Below are 14,666 nucleotides of genomic sequence, written 5' to 3'. Positions count from 1 at the left end.
CCCAGACTCTTTATTTTTCTGTTCCTCAGTGCACCAAGCACCTTCCACACTACTCATAAATTATCAACACTACAATACTCTTAATCAATCCTCCAACTCCCAGACACTTAGCCACCCTTCCTCCCAGCTCAGCTCAGTGTCTGGACTGTCCCATAGTCCTTTTATAGCCCCTGACCCGGAGGTGTTCCTGCCCAATCAGTCCACAGTTCCTTATTCCTTCCGGGTCAGGGTAATCATTCCTTTTCTTCAACCCGGGAGCATGTTGTTCCTTCCCGTCACGTGACCGTGACGTACTCCCGGGTCATAAAGCACAAAAAAGCCCACAAGCCCCCCTACAGCGACTCCTGGTGGCCTCCAAGGTATCCAGCAGGGCTGTGTATAAACACTACAAAGTCCATAAGGCCCTGCTGGACCTCGGGGCACGATCCTGCTGTCGGGAGAGCTCCTCCTGGAGGCCTAGTGGTGAGGACCAGAACCAGAAGCCGGCAATCCTCCACAATACATACATACTAAAATATTATAGTGCATATTTCATATAATAATAATAATAATACATACTAAAATATTATACTACACACACACCAGGGCCAATTTAGGATCGCCAATACACCTGACCTGCATGTCTTTGGACTGTGGGAGGAAACCCACGCAGACACGGGGAGAACATGCAAACTCCACACAGGGAGGACCCGAGAAACGAACCCACAGGTCTTCTAACTGCGAGGCAGCAGCACTACCCACTATGCCACCGTGCCTCCCATAAGAATAGCAATAAGCACAAATACAAAGTCCTTATGTTACTGTGACAAAATCATTGTCGTGGCAAGTTAGGTGTTTGCAGCGGAGTCTGGTTCTCGATACCCGTTTCAAAACCGTGTCCCAAAATCAAATATGCCTTGTATTTTTACTTTATGGCTAGGTGGATTGCTGTTGGTCGCTAACTCCAGGCCAGTCTTTCATCTTGAGGGGCCTCCTAGTCGGTGAGGATCCTAGCGACACTGCAAAAGCATCCTGCGCCAGGTCCCGGTCCACTGCGTCTCTGCGGTCTTCACGCTTGGTCATGGCCTGAGTTGACTCAGCCTGCGTCAAGGTCACAGTAACCTTTTTCCCACCCAGCTCAGACCTGTGGGTGTGTGTCTGGATTGGGGGGGGGATCATGAAGAGCAACACTGGAGGAAACCGTCTGATTATTAATCTTGCTGGCCGCCCCCAGCTCCTCAGTGCCGGCAGGGTAAATTATTCATGCTAGTTTCCGACTGCATAACTGGGCTCTGCTCCCATGAAGAGTGCCGATTAGACATTTGTAAGGTATCTGTGGAGCTGACAGCTCATAATGATAACGCCGACTTTGTTGTCGACTCATTTTGTGGGTTCAGTAAAGACAGGTCGAGGAAATGTGTGAGTGGGTGTGTGCGTTCGCTCACTGATGTGATTCGACACAGTTGAAACTGAGGACTGCTAGTGACCGCCTCAGAAAGATTCCTCTCTCCTTCTGTCTTCCCTTTATCTGGCAATGAGAAATCATTTGGCTGAATGCCACTCACAATGGATGGCCTGTACTTTCAAGCGATCCCAGGCAAATAATGGACTTGGAGGCTTTTCTCATCCTCTCTTGCCTTCATTTAGTAGTTTCTTTCAGCTGTCCTGCTTCAGGGGTTGCATCACTGCCCAGCACGGCTGAATGTTCTTCATGTCTATTAGCCGTAAAGAGACTCCAGTTTCACCAGTTAGAAATTGTTTTTTTTTTCTAAACACACCATTAAAGCCATCAAATTGGTCCAGAAGGGCGAGCAATCAGTGGATGACGGCCATCAATATGTAAGGTTCAACCGATTTTGTGAGAAGGTCTAGAGCAGCCAGTAAATATGGCCTGTCCGGGGCATGTCAATAGGTATGGGATGTCCAGCAAATGATTATGGGGACCTACCAGTTAGACAAATTATACTTTCCAGTCCATGTGTCAGGACCAGCCATGAACCTATCATTGTGGCAGTGTTGGACAAGACAACCTGAAAAAATCAGTTAATGAGAGGCAGCCATTCTTGAAGACCAGCCAGTCAATGAATGTGGGCAATCCAGTCCATGTGTGAGGGCTGGGCAATCTGTGACAAAGTCTAGGTCAAAGTCCGGTCAGTGAATGGGTGGCGATGAGATACTTCATGAAAATGGTCCAGTCAGTTAGTCACTGCTAACTGCTCAAGTCCATGTATGAGTGTCAATCAGTGTGTGATGTCCAACTAACAAAAGGCCATCCAGTCATGGCAACCAGCCAGTGTGAATAAGGATTATCCAGTCCATATGTGAGTGCCAGTCAACAAATCAGTGAGGTTCAACTAACCAATATGTGAGGACCAGATAACATATGGAAACATTTAGACCAATCAGTGAACAAGAGACTGACCAATGATAAGGGCAATAAGTGAGAACCAACAAGTCAGCAGATGTTGGCTGTGTAGGCCATGTATGAGTGCCAACCACTGCATGGTGCCCAATTATCAAAACACCATCCAGCCATGGGTTTCAGCCAGTATATGAATAGTGGCAATCCAATCCATGTGTGAGTCAGGTCAGGTTAGGGAGCATGCACTGGTACAGCTGGTTGACACACCCACCACATGATGAAGCAGCTCAGCACCCTGGTTGGCAATGCCCCAGGCAGACACACGGTCCAGTCCCACCTTCTGGAAATGACCCTCCATCTGTTGCAGCCAGGTGTTATGTGGACGTCCCCTTGGCCTGGTCCAGCCACTGAGGTCCTCAACAATGAGGATGCTGTTAGCCGGATCACCCATGGAAAATAGTGCCACATGGCCATAGTGTTATAACTGATGCTCAGTCACAATGCAGGTAATCTGCCTCACTTGGGATTCTGTGAGCAATATAAAGTCAAACCAGCGGTACCCAAAGATTCTCCAAAGAGACACAGTATGAAAGGAGCCCAGTCTTCGTCTCAGGTCACTGGATAGCGTCCATGTCTCTCAAGACAGGCACCACGACTCTAAAGACTTGGACCTTTGTCCTTTTGCAGAGGTATTACAAGGACCACACACCCCTTTCCAGCGACCTCATGACCCCCCATACTCTCCCAATCCATCTACTAACTTCAAAGGAAGAGTCACGAGAGACATGAATGTCACTGCCAAGGTAAGTAAACCCCTCGTGAGTGCCAGCCAACAAATCAATGAAGTTCAGCTAATCAATGTGTGAGGACCAGACAACACATGGGGACCTTTAGATCAATCGGTGAACAAGAGACCTACCAATGAGTGTGGACCAAAGAGTCAGCAAATGTGGGCTGTGAAAGCCATGTTTGAGTGCTAAACAGTGCATGATCTCCAACTATCAAAATGCCATTCAACTATGGGAACCAACCAGTATGTGAATAGCGGCTGTCCAATCCATGTGTGAGTGCCAGCCCGCAAATCAGTGGAGTTCAACTAATTAATGTGTGAGAGCCACACAATCTATGGGAATGTTTAGGCCAGTCAGTGAACAAGAGACCGTCCAATGAAGTGTGGACCAAAGAGTCAGCAGATGTGGGCTGTGTAGGCTATGTATGAGCGTCAACCAGTGTGTGGCGTCTAACTAACAAAAGGCCATCCAGTCATGTATTTTGTGTGTTATAGGTTTAGTTTGGGTGGCACGGTGGTGCAGTGGGTAGCGCTGCAGCCTCGCAGTTAGGAGACCCGGGTTCTCTTCCTGGGTCCTCCCTGCGTGGGTTTCCTCCCACAGTCCAAAGACATGCAGGTTAGGTGCATTGGTGGTCCTAAATTGGCCCTAGTGTGTGCTTGTTGTGTGTGTGTGCCCTGCGGCGGGCTGGCACCCTGCCCGGGGTTTGTTTCCTGCCTTGCGCCCTGTGTTGGCTGGGATTGGCTTCAGCAGACCCCCGTGACCCTGTAGTTAGGATATAGCGGGTTGGGTAATGGATGGATGATAGCACTGATGTGCACAAAACCGTGTCCAAAACAGAACTGAGGGAACAGAGAAAAGGTGGAGGCTTTTAAAGGGGAAGACAGGAAGTGAGGTCAAAGGGGTTGGGCTTATAGGGGGTCTCAAGCCCAGATGTGACATCACAGGGGCCGGAGCCGGCAAGGTCTTCTTCCAAAGGCTTGGACCCAGACGTTAAGAGGGCCAGGTGGAATCTCCTGTGAATGGTCTGCAGAAAAGGGAGAAAAAGGGCCAGTGCATTCTGCCACATCCCGGTCCGATTCGGAACTGCCCTTACTCAAGCCCTTTAGCTGCCTCCCATGCGCACGTGTGTGACAACTGTTATACTTGCATGTCCCATTTTGCCCGTTTTGTCATTTTTGCTGACCATCAGTTATTTCTTTGCCCATCTGATTTAGATTGGTGTCCTGGCCCCATCCCGGACGGAATGAAAACAGAGGAGACTCGATCGTGCCTGCAGCAAGCTCCATCAGCTTTGGCTTACGGTAAGAAAACCACATCAGTTCCTCCCCGATTCCCTCACCATTCTCCCCTTTCTTATCTTTGTCTGTTTCATCAACCTTCTGCTCCGTTTCCAGGATTGGAAGGGCGTGAAGTCTGCGCTGGTTGTGACAACCCCATTGCTGACCGCTTCCTGCTGCGAGTCAACGAACGCTCCTGGCACGAGGGTTGCGTGAAGTGCACGGTGTGTCTGCAAGCCCTCTCTGGCACCTGCTACTGCCGGAACCGACTCCTCTACTGCAAACACGACTACGAGAAGTAAGTCCTCGACGCTTTGACCTGCTTACACTGCACTGAGTGCCGCTCTTGGGGGGATGAGATGGTTCAGGGTAGGCGTCTCTGCTGGCATGCGGGCATTTTTTTTGTTTTCAAGTACCAAGAGTAAAATTAAGATACTGTCAGAATGCAATCGGATGTTATTCTGCAGTTTTGACCCCGTTAGAGGGTCCTATTCATTCATGGATGGGACGTGGTGATTTATTGATGAATTTACCAGCTTATCACGGTGGAGGGGTTTGTGTATCCCAACGATCCTAGAAGTTGTGTTGTCCAGGGTGGTAACCCCTGGTAGGGCCATCCAAGGCAAATTGGTTCTAGGTGATGAACTGGACTAAGCGCGGTTCAACTAACTCTTGCAAAAAATGTTATCAAGGACCCGGTAACCTCATTTGGAAAAGGGAAACTGGGGCCCTGCCCTGGAGCCAGACCTGGACGGGGGTGCTGGTCGACGAGCGCCTGGCTGATGAGCCATTACCCACTGGGACTGGCCGGATATGGTGCTGATGAGCACCGTGGGGTCACTACTTGTAGGAGGAGTCATAAAGGTTGGGGCAGCAGATGAATTCAAGTGCCTAGGTAGACTGCTCCTCGGATACTAAAACTGACCATTAGGGAATATGGAATGTGACCTCTCTGGTGGGGAAAGAACCCAAGCAAGTGCAAGAGGGGGAGAAAAGGACCCTTTTCAAGTGGTTCGGGCATCTGATTAGGGTGCCCCTTGGACGATGTGGGTTCGGCTCCATGCTCCCATCCGCTGTTCGGGAGCCCTTCAACCCAACACCGTCGGTAATGTCACCGATGAGCTAGACAGTGGAGGCAACAACATAGCAAGGGGCTGGTTCAAAAAGTGCAAAGTGCTTTTATTAAAATAGTCAACAGCATCCAAATAAAGTGCAGTGCTTTTAAAAGTTCAATAAATAATCCAACAAAAGAAAAACGTGGAGGTTAAAAAACACTACAAAAAATGTTAAAATCTGAGGTTAAAACGTTCCTTAGGAAGCAGACTTTAAAACCAACAACAAGCCTGGTGCCTTCTTTTAACTGGTGACTCCCCTGCTTCTCCCTGTCCAGGCTTTACAACAGGGGAGCCACTCTACCTGCAGCTGACCGTCTTTCCACTACTGATCTGGTGGCGTCCTGATCCCTGGCTTCGGTTCTGCTCCTTCCAGACCGAGACTTGGCTTCCCTGACGACCAGGACGCTCACGCCAGGGAGTTTACCGCCCATGCCTCGCATTCTCGGCCTTACGCAGCCAGCCATCCTTCTTCCAGTCACTTCTGCTCTTCAAAACATGCTCAACGGGAGTAACCACTAACTACAGCCCACGGGTGTCGGCCAAACATCCCGCTAGGGCTCACTGTCCAGCTGCCTGCAAGCCTAACTCTCGCTCGCTCGCTCGCCCACTCGCCGTTGAGATTCATCAAAATCTCGAGGTCGAATTTTTGGATGATTCCGATACTTTCCCTACGAGAAAGTAAATCAGACACAGGGAGGTCTTAAACATCGAGATTCATCAAAATTTCGAAGTCAAATTTTTGGACGATTACAGTACTTTCCCTATAAGAAAGTAAATCAGACTCAGGGAGGTCTTAAACATCGACTTTCATCAAAATCTCGAAGTCGACTTTTTGGACGATTACAGTACTTTCCCTATACTTTGTATATGAGAAAGTAAAAAGTTGTCTGGTATTTGCCGAAGTCTGAAAGTCTCCATCAGGAATAAGACTGAGTTCACATGGGCGTTCTGTCCTCTGTGAAGTTCTGCTCAGAGTGAGATGCCACCTTTCAGCAACCGTCTGAAATTGTGGTGTCTGACAGGAAAGGGGCGGGGTCTGCTCTGGGCAGCGTGGGTGTGGTTAGTCGGCCTCCCTGGATGTCTTCTAGGAACTGAAGGGAAAACAGAAGATACAGTTAGCGACAGCACCCTCTCTCGCCCCTCTGTGGTATCGTTTACCTTAAGTGAGCTAACAAGATGATCTTCTGGTAATAAGAACAAACAAATCAGAGTGTGATTAGAGTCTGTGTTTTCCAAAACTCTCTGTTTTCACCAATCCACAATACAAGAAGCATTTTCAAAAGTCTTCATTTTTGAGGGTTAAAAATGCTGCAGTATTGTGGACGAAAGGCGAAAACTGAGACTAAAGTTTACGTTTTAGAAGAGGTGTGGATGTAGGCTAAGACAGGAGGTGCCCACAACATCAGTCGAAAGCATTAAACATTACATGATGGATAAAGAAGGCTGCATTGATTGATATATTTTTGACTTCTGGATTTCATCTCTAATGCCATCCAGCCATTCATACTATCCTTTCAACTATCGTCATGCCACACACCAAATGCTATTTAAAAAACAGAAGGAACGGTCAAAAACAATTCATAAACCTGGTTGGCATCAACCTCTTTTCCTAATTGCCACCAAAAAAAAATCAGGTACACGGCCACTTCTCGTGAAATTGCATGTGTAAAGAAGCATTGAGTCTAGGCGGCATCAGTAAATACAAAGCTAAAGGGGGCACAGCCCAAAAATGCGGGTAACGTGGAGACATTATTCATCTGTAAAAAAAAAAAAAATGTTAGGATGTTACAGTGCAGATCAAATCTTTTTAGCTTATTATCCACACTTGCTAAAAGGAGATTTATTAAGGTAGGAGTTACGAACAAAAATGAATAAAATAAGAATTAATGGGAAGCCCCCACAAGCTTGTAGTGGTGGTGGTGGCGGGGGCGTCAGCGGTAACCTGAATTGGCCATCCGCAGCCTCCCAGATCAGAGAGTTTTCCCTCCCCTCGTGCCATCACTCGGGGCAGAGACTTCAAAGGCACTCTGGTCTGAGGGATGCGCCCATTGTTCTCTATGGCGTGGCAGGCATCTGAGTAACTTCCTCCCACAGCTGCCAACAAGCTCAGCAAGAAGAACTCCGAGCTGATAGCGAGGCGCTGTGTGAGAACCCCGCATGCACGGGAGGATGTGACCCTCATCTCAGCCTGGATGAAGAATCCCATCAATGTCCTTATTCCATTGGTGAGAGCCCACAAAACGAGAAGCTCATGTTCAGGCACACATATACCAAACATGCAGGGTGTGGTGATGGTCAGCAGGCTCTCTCACAGCCCCAGAGTTCTTGTTTCAAATCTTGGCCCAGTGACTTTCTGTTGAGTGTATAAGTCTTTCCAGTTTCTGCATTGTTGGTTATTCTGTTATTCAGGTTTTCCAGTGGGGGTAAAATGGTGAATTTAAGGTGGACTAGTATGAGATTGGGACCCCAGGTCTGTTTTGACCCTGCACTGGATCGGGCAGCTTATAAAATGGATTGATGGTTACACTGAATGCCTCCATACATGAATTGCATTGTGTTGTATTGTTGGCTCAAACACTGGAAGCAGAGGGATAGGAGTTTGGTGATGTTCAAAGTGCTGTCCTTCAGGGGTCAGTGCTGATGCCACTACCGATTTTAATATACGTTAATGATTTGGACAAAAATATAAAGAACAAGCTGGTGATGTTTGCAGATGATACAAAACAGGGCAGAGAATCAGCTGAATCATTTCAGAGGAACTTGGACAGCATGCAGGTTTGAGCAGATCTGTGGCAAGATGAAGGTGAATGTCAGTAAATGTAAAGTAGGACAGACAGGAAATGAAAATGTGAGGTCTGAAACTTGAAATTACACCTTATGAAAAGGATTTATGAGGTGTGGCAGAAAAGTAATGAGACTGATTTTTTATTTACCAAAGTTTTTATTTCTTTCAAACATCAATGTTATCCCCTTCAAAGTAGTTCCCTTGGGCAGCTACACACCGATGGAGACGTTGTTCCCACTGTTGGTAGCAGCGCTGGAAGTCTTCAACCGGTATGGTCTTCAGCATGTCCGTTACACTCTTTTGGATGTTTTCTAAAGTCTCGAAATGACGTCCTTTGAGGACATTTTTCAGTTTAGGTCACACGGACTGAGGTCAGGTGAATAAGGGGGCTGGGGAACCACAGGAATGCCTTTTGAGGTCAAAAATTCTGTTATGGAGAGGACGGTTTTTAGGCACCATTTTGGCACAGACCTTTCGCATGTGCAAATGTTCAGTCAAAATATGATGAACGGTAAATCTGTTCAAATTGAATTGTTCACTCAACATTCTTAATGTTAAACGCCGGTCTGATCTCACAAGAGTGTTCACATGTTCGATGTTTTCATTGGTTTTCGAAGTTGAAGTCCTCCCTGAACGGTGTTCATCTTCAACGTGTTTTCTGCCTTCCAAAAATGATTTGTTCCAGCGAAAAACTTGAGCTCGGGATAAAGAATGTTCCCCATAGGCCCGTTTTAACTTTTCAAACGTCACACTTGCCGTTTAATGGCACAACGTTGCTCCAAATTTGTGTTCCATTTTGCGTGACGCACAACCAAAAACACAACTTCGCTAATAGCAGTCACAAAAGTCACGTAGTTAACGGAAGGAGTTGAAACTCGCACTGAGCTATGGGAGGGTACTGATACACGGGCTCTATCAAGGACAACAGCGCAGCGTTGCCAGATCGCTTGCAGTGTTGCCAGTCTCATTACTTTTCTGCCACACCTCCGTAGGAGTCGTAGTGGACTGCCGGACAGTGGACAGAAGTGATCAAGAAGGCTAGTGGAGTGTTAGGTTATATAGCGCCCCTGAGGTGTGGAGTACAAGTCGAAGAAGGTTATGCTGGACTTTTATAACATACTAGTGAGGCCTCATCTGGAGTACTCTGTGCAGGTTTGGTTTTCATGTTACAAAAAAAGACACAGTGGCACTAGAGAAAGTCTGGAGGCTGATTAGAGGACTGAGAGGTCTGAGCTATGAGGAGAGACTGAAAGAGCTGAAACCAACAGAGATTAAGGGACGCCACGACTGAAAGGTTTAAAATTATGAAGGGAATTGGTACAGTGGAGACCAGCTGTTATTTTAACAGAAATCCTTCAACAAGGGCACAGAGCCATGGTTGAAAACTGGTTAAGGCAGCGGTTCTCAAACTTTCGTATTTCGCACCCCCCTCCTTTTCTACCTGGAATAATTCTGCTCCCCCTGTATAATATAAGATAGATGAGAATAACCCACGATACAACTAACAAAGGTGTGATACTCGTGGGGTGTCGCGGTATCCTATCATTTTTACCTCCATAGGATTTGCATGTGTTCGGCTAACGTCGATGAAATATTTATTTATTTATTTTATTTAAAGTGCTTTAATAACTGTTAAAATGCATTGTGTGGTTTTTGGTAGTAATTCTAATCCAAAAAACAAAGAATAAATTATTTATTCTTATTTAAGTATTTTTTTATGTAAAGAAACGATTAAATATGTTTTAATTTTTAAAAATCTCGTAAACGAGGACACCGATGAAGTCAATCTGCGCGAGACGAACGTATTTTTGTCAGACAAATATTACACCGCTCTTAGTTGTATCATGAAAATAACCCAATACGCTGTAAATTATTGAACTCAATTTGGGAATATTGGCTACGCTGCCAATGTGGTGCAGTCGTGCCGCATTATCACCTGATCTACTGTTACCCGAATGCTCGCGACAGATACCGATACGTCTGGAACTTTCTGGATTGAAAATACGCGACTATAAAAGCAGCAGCAGCGACGCCGCTCGTCAGTTAGTCATTAGATCGATGCCTTAGAAATGTTTTATTTTAATTTTAGTTAAAATGAAGTCATGGTGATTATATGCTTGCAAATTTAAATTTGAAATAAAAATGTGAAAAATTAATTTTGATGTCTTGTTCATTTATTCGACGGCCCCCCTTGTACAGCTTCAGGGGGGTGCGCCCCACAGTTTGAGAACTGCTGGCTTAAGGACAGACTTCACACCAATGTCAGAAAACAACCGCAGACACATGAAATAAGTGACCGTGCAGACGGTAGGACTTTAGAGACCTTCAGCTCGTGACTTGATGCGGTTTTGGAGTCTTCCGGTGATTAGGATGGACGAGTCTGTTAGTCCGAATGGCCTCTTCTTAAATCATATGTTCTAATGAATGTGGCACCTAGAGAAACCTACGCTGAATAAAGATTCGATTAGATTATTTCTCTCTATTATAAAAAAATATCCTGGAAAGGAGAAGCAGGGCGACGAGACGTGATCTTCTCGGAAGACACTTAAAAGACCCGCGAGACGCAAACAATATCAAATAAGAGCACGGCCAGCAAAACAGTCAGTCGTGTAAAGGCACGTAGCACACACAGATCCTGTGCTCTCAGCACATATCAAGCGTATAAAGACAATACGTTCAAGATTAAACGTCAACGACTAAGCAAAGAAGAAAGAGCAGCGCGGAGAAGAGAGACCCAAAAGCGTTGGAGAGAAAAAAAGGCAGATGAGAGATTATGAAAGCAGTGGAATTCGAAAAGCTCAAACAAACGATGGCGCGATACACAGGCAGAGAAAGGTACAGAATATGAAAGCAGTAAAATTTGAAAGTATTGTAGCATCCCAGCCAGGTTGAAGCCTTTTTGGTTTTAAGTGACTGTTAGGTCCGATTGAGGGTGTGACGATGTGGGTTCTGGCTCCACGCTCCCATTGCTATTTGGGAACCCTTGAACCCAACACCGTCTATAATGAAACCGAGTGAGCTAGTCAATGGAGGCAATAATTGAGCATCTGAGCAAGGGGATGGTTAAAAGTGAAACAGTGCTTTTATTAAAAGAAACAATCAAAACCGTGTTCCATAAATAGTGCAGTAGTTTCAAGTTCAATAAATAATCCAATAAAAGAACGTGGGGCGGCACGGTGGCGCAGTGGCAGCACTGCTGCCTCGCAGTTAGGAGACCCGGGTTTGCTTCCCGGGTCCTCCCTGCGTGGAGTTTGCATGTTCTCCCCGTGTCTGCGTGGGTTTCCTCCGGGCGCTCCGGTTTCCTCCCACAATCCAAAGACATGCAGGTTAGGTGGATTGGCGATTCTACATTGGCCCTAGTGTGTGCTTGGTGTGTGGGTGTGTTTGTGTGTGTCCTGCGGTGGGTTGGTTCCTGCCTTGTGCCCTGTGTTGGCTGGGATTGGCTCTAGCAGAACCCCGTGACCCTGTATTCGGATTCAGCGGGTTAGAAAATGGATGGATGGATGGATAAAAGAACGTGGGGGTAAAACCAATAAATAGAAAAAAAACACAATCCTTAAAAATCAGAGGTTAAAATCTTCTTTAGGAAGCAGTCTTTAAAACAACAACAAATCCGGTGCATCGTTTCTATTAGCGTCTCACCTGCTTATCCCGTTTGGGCTTAGCAGCAGGCAAGACGCTCTCTGCAGCTGCCCTCCTCTCTCTACACACACACACACACACACACGAGACTGGAGACCTCCCGATCCCTGGCTTCGGTCTGGCACTCATCCCAGTCCCCGAGACTTGATGTCCACCAATGACCAGGACGCACACATTGGGGACTCCACCACCAAGCCTCCCGACTTCCGCTGCCTTTCCACGGCCTTCTGCGGCTCGTCGCCTTCTACTGGTCACTCCCGCTACCTGATCGCTCAGCGGGAGCAACATCCACTCAAACACCCGGGTGACGGCCTTACACCCAGCTTCCTCACAGCTGCCCTCGAGCGCTCGATCGCGCACTCACCACACGCACGCGCCGCCTGCTTCCTCGCTCCCTGTAACCTCCGTCCTCTTTTCCTCTCTTTTTTGATCTCGATCTTTTTTGTTCCATTTTTTCCAACCCTCACAACCGACTCGCGCTTCTTTTTAAATGACGAGGGCCACAGCAGCTGCAGCATTAGCCACGGGACCATCACGAATGTGGGCAGTTCCTCACCTGTGCACTAGGTGAGAAACGCCCACCCTACGGATAGTCCCGCGGCCCACTATGGCCCAACGTCCCCTCGCTAAGCCGCGATCATTTATTTAAATTGAATGGCTTTTGCACAACGAGCTGTGGACCCATAACACCACAGAGGGATGGTGGAGTACAGCACGGAAGACTGATAGCGGGTTATCGATTAATGCGGTAAGGGATGAGGGGTTCGAGAAGGTGCTAGAAAGTTGTGTTTGGGGTTACGAAGTCGGCGATTGTTCAAGTAAAACTTTTGTGACCCTTTATCACGTCAGTCGCTACAGTATCAAAAAAAAGATAGTAAAGATCGCATTAGAGCAAACCAAAAAACAACTGAAAAAATAGCAGGACAAAGCGAGGTCGGAAATAAAAGGCAAAGAGCAGAAAACAAAGTCTTTTCACCTTCGCATCATTCAATGCACAAAACGTAGATGTACACAATAATGGACCACACGCTATGAGAATCTGTGGTCCCGCAACAGTTAAAGCAACGACAAGTTGAATTTCAAAGAAAACACAATTCGGTCAGGCGTATATTTACGATCACGGAGAAGCGATGCAAATTTTAACAGGCGACAAGAAAGGTAATGTATATATTCCGCGAATAACATTAGACACCAAAGGAGATCTTGATACGCCATTCGTATTAAAATGTTTACAGTTTCCCGTGAGAATAGCTTCTGCTATGACAATTAACAAATCACAGGGACAAACATTAGAAAAAGTTGGATTATTTAGTAGAGAAACAGAAACAATATTCACTCACGGGCAGTTATACGTTGCGTTGTCACAACGTGTCTCCAAAAACGGAATCAAAATTCAATGCGATCTTCAAGAAAAGGTAATTGCAAATATTGTTTTTTTTAATGAAGCTTTAAAGTAAAAGTGCAAATAATAAAATTGAAACAATTCCAAAGAATAAAAAAAGCTTTTAAAATTGTATATCCGATTAACCAAACACAGGGGTTGGTGAGCGAAGCGCGCAGGGGGCAGAGCCCCCTAGTATTTATAAAAGCACATTTTATTTATTTTTTTATTCTTTTTTTTTAGATATTTTATTAATTTTATTGTAATCATTCCATACAAATAGATCAATTTTTACAAAAAATAGGATTGAAAAAAAATCGTCCCCCCACCCCTGATAAAAGCACATTTAAAACAACAGTGGTTGTGCCAAAGTGCTGTACAAAAAAGCATTAAAATAAACACAATACAAACAATCATGCAAAAGCAGATTAATTCAACATCCAATTGTAACATCCACCACAATCCCATCATACACAATGAAAGACAGAAGAAAACAAGGAGGTCTTAAGCCGACTTTTAAAAACCTCGATGGAGGCTGACGACCTGATGTGCAGAGGTAAGTCATTCCAAAGCAACAACTGAGAAAGCTCGGTCTCCCCTCGAGTTCAGCCGAGATCTCGGCACTACAAGGAGCAGTCGTCCAGATGACCTCAGTGCTCTCGTTGGCACATAGGAGGTGAAGGAGGTCACAGATATATTTTGGAGCGACACCATGCAAGGCTTTAAAAACAAACAGCAAGGTTTTAAAATCAATGCAGCACTTCACCGGTAGCCAGTGGAGAGAGGGGCTAAAATGGGGGGAGATGTGATCCCGTTTCCTCGACCCAATCAGAAATCTCGCTGCCGCGTTCTGAACCAGCGGCAGGCGGGACAGAGCAGATTTTGGCAGACCCTCATATAAGGAATTACAGTAATCTAGGCGAGATGTCATAAAGGCACGAATGACTGTTTCCAAGTTCTTCTGTGATAGGACGGATTTTAGTTTTAGAAATTTGCCTCAGTTGGTAAAAACTGGACTTTACTGCCATGGAGATTTGTTTTTCAAAACTTAGTGATGACTCAAAGATGAGACCTCGGTTTATGATATCATTATGAATCATTGCTGCCAAAGGTCCTAACTACATGTCGATTTCAACTGCAGATGTAGTGGGACCAAAAATAATGAGTTCTGTTTTATTTTCATTTAAGTGCAAGAAATTTTGTGCCATCCAATATTTAATATCCTCAAAGCATTTCAAAAGTTTTTTTTACAGATGAAGTGATGTCAGAACTAACTTTGAGGTACAGCTGCGTATCATCAGCATAACAATGATACACGTCATCATGTTTGTAGA

The 14,666-nt window shown here is 45.9% G+C and overlaps 1 protein-coding gene across 1 annotated transcript in view; it reads left to right on the top strand.

Annotated features, from left to right (window-relative positions):
* lmx1al (LIM homeobox transcription factor 1, alpha-like) overlaps positions 1-14,666 on the top strand; it is a 167,765-nt gene that overhangs the window by 30,299 nt on the left and 122,800 nt on the right. Inside the window, exons 2-3 of the mRNA XM_039770416.1 lie at positions 4,347-4,433; positions 4,527-4,707. Of these exons, the coding sequence (XP_039626350.1) occupies positions 4,376-4,433; positions 4,527-4,707 (239 nt within the window). The 5' untranslated portion in view covers positions 4,347-4,375. The remainder of the gene's footprint in view (positions 1-4,346; positions 4,434-4,526; positions 4,708-14,666) is intronic.

This window comes from Polypterus senegalus, chromosome 12, assembly GCF_016835505.1.
Source record: "Polypterus senegalus isolate Bchr_013 chromosome 12, ASM1683550v1, whole genome shotgun sequence".
In the NCBI taxonomy this organism is placed as follows: domain Eukaryota; kingdom Metazoa; phylum Chordata; class Cladistia; order Polypteriformes; family Polypteridae; genus Polypterus; species Polypterus senegalus.
The sequence above is the reverse complement of the archived record's forward strand: the minus strand, read 5'-3'. Positions and strand labels throughout refer to the sequence as shown.